At 54.9% G+C, this 6,993-nt stretch overlaps 2 protein-coding genes across 2 annotated transcripts; one reads left to right on the top strand and one right to left on the bottom strand.

The window, feature by feature from the left end:
• Positions 1 to 213: 213 nt before the first annotated feature.
• On the bottom strand, positions 214 to 5,349 carry CHGG_11117 (uncharacterized protein; the record flags this gene model as incomplete). The annotated part of the gene is made up of 1 exon (XM_001230268.1): positions 214 to 5,349. A coding segment is annotated over one exon (5,136 nt), but the record flags the coding sequence as incomplete, so codon positions are not given.
• Positions 5,350 to 5,778: 429 nt separating this feature from the next.
• Positions 5,779 to 6,324, top strand: CHGG_11118 (uncharacterized protein; the record flags this gene model as incomplete). The annotated part of the gene is made up of 2 exons (XM_001230269.1): positions 5,779 to 5,822; positions 5,910 to 6,324. 2 exons carry the CDS (start codon positions 5,779 to 5,781, stop codon positions 6,322 to 6,324), a joined length of 459 nt encoding a protein of 152 aa, XP_001230270.1.
• Positions 6,325 to 6,993: the final 669 nt, after the last annotated feature.

Genomic DNA, 6,993 nt, shown 5'->3' on the forward strand with positions numbered 1-6,993 from the left:
GCCCCAGTGGTGGACCCCCCCCTGCCCTCCGTCACGTCCCCCTGCGAGGACGTAACTCTGGCGTAGATGTTCCGACACTGGCAGTCTCTTCTTTTGAGGCCAGGAAACGCCAGAGTTCGCAGGTGGGCTTTCGGATTACGTACATGTCCCCAAATATCCCCTTCGTAGTCCCCCAAAGGCCTCCTAACGTGAGACCCATCCTTCCACGCGTACAGTTGCACTATTGCAGTCAACAAACCGCTCCAGGGCACGATTCGGCGTTGTTTTTGTGAAGGAGTCCGCCAGATTGTCCTCTCCATTGATCCACCTCACTTCCTGGAGTTCTCTGCGCTCGTAGGACTGGCGCAGTGCCATGATATCGATCATCAACCGCTTTTCCTTCGTAGTCCCGAGTTTCACAAGACATTCGTACAGTGAGTAAGAATCTGTACAGACGATGGTTGGGATGGCAGGAAGGTTCAGGTGGGCAGTGATCTGGCGTAATGTTGAAGCCAGGGCGTAAGCCATATCCACGCCGGCCACCATTCCGTAAACCTCGGAAGCTAGGACGCTGCGGGTAACCCTCTTGCTCTTGGTGCTGCTGAAGTGGATGAGGTTCCCTGTAATGGAGAACTCGTGGCGATCGTTGATCTCGTCTTCGTTGGCCAGGATGATCGCAAACCCGAGCTGGGAGGTGAAATCTCTGTTGTTGGCAAAAGAGCCGTCAACGAAGACGTACAGTCTTGCAGTCTCCAGGTTCAGGGGTAAGAACGTGAGTCCCCTGTCCTGTGAGTCCATCTGCCACTGGATCCTTCGGTTAAGAGTCTTGATATCGTCAGGGGTCGGTTCTTGGTGTTGGGCTGCGCTGGAGAGATCAAAGCAGGCCTCGGGTTGGCAAATTGAAGCGATGTACGCGCCGCGAGCCCGTTGCTGAACGTACTGTTGTTTGGCGTCTGGCGCGTTGGCGTCGATCAATTGCAGCTTCTGGGCTTGACCCTTCTGCCGCAGGGTGATTGAACCGTTTTTGTTGAGTGTAACGATGCCGCCGTTGAAAACCAGGGGTTCCGCGGTGGTGAGAAATTGCTTGTCTTTGGCGCTGAATGACGCCTCCTTCAGTTGATCGTTCTCGCGTTGTGAGAACGCCTCTGTTGACAGACCCAGAGTATCGTCTGTTTGCATCCCCACGCAGGCAAATTCCGGGTTCTCGGGGGAGGAGATCAACAGGCAGGGGTCGTACGTAGAGGTTGCCATCTGGAGCCTCTTCAAATGGTGGTTGTGGTATGTGACCCACCAATAGGTTCCTGCCTCTGCCAGCCCGTACAACGGCTTGATCACGCGCATCACGGTTCCCTCGGGGTATAAGTGCCTGATCTGTTGGGGCAAAAATGCCAAAATCTTGCGCTGGAGTGCCTTTTCCGACTGCACGTAGGCTTGCGTAATATCGCGCAGCCAAAGGAGACAACCCTGTCTCTGAAGTGACGGCGCGATGGCGAGGATCAGGCGTTGGCTTGCGCGTTGGATTGTTGGCGACTGCGTGAGGATGGCTTCCTTTCCTGCGTCTCCGAAGCCTTGGACCACAAGCCTCGATTTCTCATAGGGCTTGTCCGTTGTCTTGCCCTTAATTTCGTTTACGATCCTTGACTTAAAGATCTCTGCGTCGCCGTGTAAGTCCTCGTCGTATTTGACAAATTCGAAGACGCCTCGGGTAATAAGGCTCTCGATCTCTTGTTTAGAAGACTCCTCAAAAGGTTCCCCGGGTGTAGTGACCTTGCCATCGGCGCGCAACTGGACTGCGAGTGCGGCGTCTGCTTGTTCCTTCGTTGACAAGAAAATCTCGAAGATTTCGTCCTCTCGAACATCGCTCTCCTGGAGGAATGCGTGGGCGAAGTGGGTTCTGCGTGGTCGAGTGTTCCTGTGCGGTCCGTCGTCTGGGAGTTCGTCTTCGTCCCCAGGGAAGGGCGCATGAGTGGCCACAATTATCGAATCGAGGATTGGCTCTTCTTCGATGGCGTTTCCAGGAGGGGTCGTGCTCCTTGGTTGAGAGTCCGGAACTTCAGGTGCTGGTTTCTCTGCGGTGTCTTTCTGGTTCGCAGGGTCGTCCTGTTGAGCAGGGTCCTCGTAGTACGGCTTGACCACCGTAGAGCGGAACTTCTGTGCGCCGCGGCTTGTTTCCACGATGCAGTCTTCGTCGTGGACACCGATTAATGTGAAAGGTCCTTCCCATCGGCGGCTTTTCTCGCGCCACACTCTCACACGTGACTGCAGTGGAAGGGTCGTGGTGCGTAAGGTGTCCGGACCATTGCGTGTGGTGCGGGCCTCCCGGACCTTGCGTTCAGCATGGAGCCTGCGGACGGCGTCTGTGGCTTTCTTGATCGCCTGGGCGCGTTGTTGTAGCGTTGGCGATGGCGCAGAGTTGTGTGTCATCCTTGGGTAGGCGCCAAATACCAACAGAGTTGGCACAAGTCCGTTGGGACCTGCAGTGTCGTTCACAGCCTTGACAGCCATTTGCAGAGACAGTTCTGGGCTTGCAGAGGGGTCCTCTTTGCGTAGGATTTCGTACGCACGTCGTACAGGTGCATGGTACCGTTCTACCTTGCCGATGCTGTTATGGGCTTCGATCGGGACTTCCTTGACGGTAATCGCCATCTCCTTGGCGTTCTGGCGGAACTCTGTGGAAGCGAATTGCTTCCCTGCATCGGTAACGACGTAGTCAGGGGGTCCTTGGTACACGTCAATCCAGCAAAGGCGCAATGCTTCCCACACGTACTTTGTTGATACGTCTGGAAGGAAACGCGCGGCGTTGAAAGCTGTGGCCGCGTCGACGAGGTGTAGAACTGGTTTGTTGCCCTCCACGTAGAAGATATCCATGATGACCTCGTAGTTGAACTCGCAATCATCGTGAAGGGTGAATTTGAAGCGAGCTGGGCGTGCGGAGTGCATTTGGCAGTGGTGGCACACTTTGGCGATGAGCTCCAGGGCTTGGATCTCCACTGGGTGTCCTGCAGTCTTGAGGAGCTTGTAAAGGCGCGCAACAGAGGGGTGTCCGAATCGTCGATGTAGTCGCCGCAGTTCACCGTCGGTGAGATAACTGCACACCAGAGCTTCCTCCTGGGTTAGTTGAAGCCAGGGATGTCCCCATTTCCGTGTAACGGGAACCTCGACGTCTCCTCGTTGTAGGAGGTTCCTCAAGTTGTCGAACTTGATGCCGAGTCTGTCCATATCCCTGAGGCAAAGTAGGAAAGGGGTCTCCGTTTCCATCACGTGGAAATCGATCGTTCCCAGGGGTGTGGGCACTGTTGTTGTTCCCAGGGAGGCCTTAGGTGTCCCATAGCCGAATTTGACGATGGCTTCTCCGGCCCTTGTTGTGTCCAGGGTAGCTGAAGGGAGTTGACGTTGCAGGGCCTGGAATTGCGGTTGGCCGGCTGTTGAGAATTGTGCGGCTCCGGAGTCGGGCATGATACCCCTGAAAGTTGTTGCAGAATACCGGCCCTCGGCGGTGTAAGTCTCCGAGGGGTCCTGCTCTTGAAAGGGGTCTTCCTTCGTTAGGAAGTGGTGGGTGGCCGCGTTTGCCAGGAGTGTCGTAACCTGAATCGCATCTGCAGGTGCGGAATCGTTGAAGAAGGTGCTGTGGAATTTTCCTCTGTTGTCGATAGTATCGTCGTCGTGATCGTCGTATTTTTGGAAGAATTGGCTGACGGGGTTATCTTCGTAATCGGCTTCGAGTTCAGATCCCTCATGCCAGTAGATAAACTGGGCAAAGGCTGCTATTGACCCGTCGCGTGCGTCCTTGTCAGCCTTGAACCTTTCGTAGGACTTCTTCCTGTCTTCGATTGGGTGAGTTGTTGACCAGCAGCCGGGTTTGCCGCACACGAAGCACTTCCTCTCGGTGGGGGGTCGACTGAATTTGGAGTTGCTGAATCCTCCTCGGCGTGGTCCTCCTTGGTTGCGACCAAATCTAGATTCTCTGCCGGATCCTCTGTACGTCCTGTCCGTCCAGAACGTCTCCGAGTCAGTGGCGTCGGTGTTGAACTGTTGAGGTCCGGGATTTTCGGTGGTGATTCCAATCGCCGCTTGCAGCTGGTTGCGGACGCCTTCGAAGGTTGGCGCCGGGTTGAAGAGGGCCATCCTGGCCTCGGCAACACCACGGCATGCGTTCAAGAGTTGCATGCGCAGTGTATCCTCTGTCTGGCCAATTGCCGGTACTGCGCGTTGAATCAGGGCAAGCCTGTTGATCAGAAGTTCCAGGCACTCGGATTTGGACTTGTCGGGGTGCTCGGCCTGCATGTTGATTAATCTGGCGTCGCGCCATGCTGCCAGATACCGGTGCCGCTGCTCTTCGTTCTCGAAGTATCCTCTGATCTTGGCTACCATGGTATCGAAGTCCCGGGGGCCGCTGCAAAGCCAGTCGTAATAGTATCGTAAGGCTCGGTCCTTGAGCATGATCGGAAAAGCGTCACTGGCTTGCCATCTTGGAATTTGGATTCGATTACACAAATCTCGGAAAATCGCCATTTTTGTGTCGAGAATGTCGTAGTCTCCGCCGCCGTACTTCATGTCGTCGCTGTACAACTTGGCTAAATCTGCGAGGTGTTTAGCATTTCCTCGCGGTGCGTAGTACGGTTCCTCGGACGGGCGGGGCCAGGTCTGGGGGTCTTGTCTAGTTTCCGAGGTTGTTTCCCAATCTGCTTCCCGTTTCGGTGCCGTCTGGGGAATGGGGTTTTGTTGTCGTGGCGCCGGGATTGCTTGTGGGATTTGCTGAGAGGCCTGTGGTTGTGTCGGGATGGTCGCTAGGACCGGTGAGGCGGTTGCTGGGGCTGTCGGGGTCGTTGGCGTCAATTGGGAGAGATCCTGGATGCTTTGGATGAACTTGGGGTTTTCCAGTAACTCCTGGTGCATCGTACTGTGGACCCTCGCAGTGTTGATCTCTTCGATGGACCAGGTGCGGAAAGTCGTTCTCTTGGCGATGGCTTCGAACTTTGCTGGTAGGGGGGTGTTGGTATTGTCGACATACACGCCGTTGGTGCTCAGGAAGGCGCGGAGGTGCTTTCGGGTACGGTCGGGAACCATGTCCCATCGTTGGGCGGTCCATTCGTCGAATTCGTCCTTGAATGCGCCCCAGAGCTTTCGTCCTGCGTAGCTCGTAGAAGCCCAGAAAATTTCCATGAGGAAATAGATGTGGGAGTTCATCTGCTTGGGCGTGGGCTCCTCGATCTCGTCGATGGCCGCGAGGTCTCCCCAAGTGGAGTGATCCAAGAAGGACAGGATGTGCTGGGGGATTGGCGGTGTAAGCGGGTTCCCTCCGGTTTGGCTGTTCCCTGGCGTTGACGAGCCCGGGTCCAGTTCCTCTGGTGACGATGTTGTATGAGGCATTGTTACCTCTTTGGAAAGTGGATTTGATGTTTGGTTTTGCGGCGGTTGCCAGCAGCTCGCGAGGATCTTGGCGAGCGGGGAATGCGTGATGGAAGTTCCTTCAGTGCGTCCTGAGTCCGAACTGTAGGATTGAGCCTCTCGTGTTCCTTCATTTTGACTGAGTCCAAGTAAAGGTGTCGAAAATGCTCCTTAGCACGGTTTTGTTGAAGAAGTCACTACTCCGGTAGAACCTCTCCGACAATTCCGTCTCTTCTGGAAACCTTGCTGATCTGTGGCGGGAGCTGTCTAACAGTGGTATAATTAACCACTGATCAGTGTAGGGAATACCAGGTATCGCGATAGAGTTAGAAGCACAGGGCAAATCCCTTTTCTCTGGAGGGACGTGCTACATTCGTGGTTCAATTGGATCATGTATACTTCTATCTAGAAATGAGGGGGGCTCAGATTTTGCAGCCGGGGTTGTCGTCCCCGAGGTCCAGGACCACGTGACGACTGCCCCAGTGGTGGACCCCCCCCTGCCCTCCGTCACGTCCCCCTGCGAGGACGTAACTCTGGCGTAGATGTTCCGACATTGACCATCAGCAGGAGACGCTATTCCGGAACGAAACCCTAAGGAGGCACGACGGTCTCAGCAAGGCGAAGAGCTCACTGCTGATTCAAATCCGGACGGGAGCAATAGGCTTACGGGACTTCTTGTTTACACGGGGAGTCCCGGAGGTTCTGACTCCTGCCTGCGAGTGTGGCGAGGGACGAGAGACTGCCGAACACCTGGTAGTGTGGTGTTTGGCCCCACCGTTGACTCGAAGATGGGAGAGAACTGGAATTTGGACACGACGGGACTTTTACTCTGTTCTACACGGCATCAATCCCACGACTGCACGGCTTGCGAGGAGAGTTCTCGACTGGCTGATGGACTCGGGGAAGCTGCCGATGTACAACTTAGCCAGGAGGCTCGAGCTGGAAGCGGCGGCCTGAAGCGCCCCCGTTCGGAGGCCAGGAGGCCTCCTCTCTTTGTATATGTAGGCTCACTAAAACGCATCGCTCCTTGATTGTTGGTATGGGTTTTTCACCCGGCCCGGGAGGGCACGGTTTTCCTGTACACTAAATAGCTGAGGGTCCGGCACGCCCTAGGGCATAGCGGAGTATGAATAATAATAATATAGCCCTAGTTGTTGTGCTCATTTCTAACCGAAAATGTTGTTCAACAATCATATATGGTCAAGAGCCTTTCAACCAAACACTAGTTCCAGTACAAGAACACGGGCAACCTTGATGCCAATGACGCCTATATAAATAAACCAACCCCCAGGGTGTCAGCGGCTCTTTGGGCCAACCTGTGCTGCCCACAAAACCAAACCATAACTTGGACGGGGCCAACTAATCCATCTATCAACATGTCAGAACTGAGTGGCACAGAGCTAATAGCATCTCTACGAGACTTCAACTCGCTACCTACTGAACTTCTACGGGAAATCTGCAGCTACTTTTGTCCTCATTGTTTACGACAAGGAGACCCATGGCCCTTCAACGACCGACGAGACCACGGGGGGGACCCGAACAAAGAAGTAGAGTTGGGCTCGCGGAAATTGTCTACAGACCTGGTCAAAATCAGCTGTGTTAACAAGGCTCTACGCTCGGCATCAC

This window comes from Chaetomium globosum, genomic scaffold (genome assembly GCF_000143365.1).
Source record: "Chaetomium globosum CBS 148.51 scaffold_25 genomic scaffold, whole genome shotgun sequence".
NCBI classification, from domain to species: Eukaryota; Fungi; Ascomycota; class Sordariomycetes; order Sordariales; family Chaetomiaceae; genus Chaetomium; species Chaetomium globosum.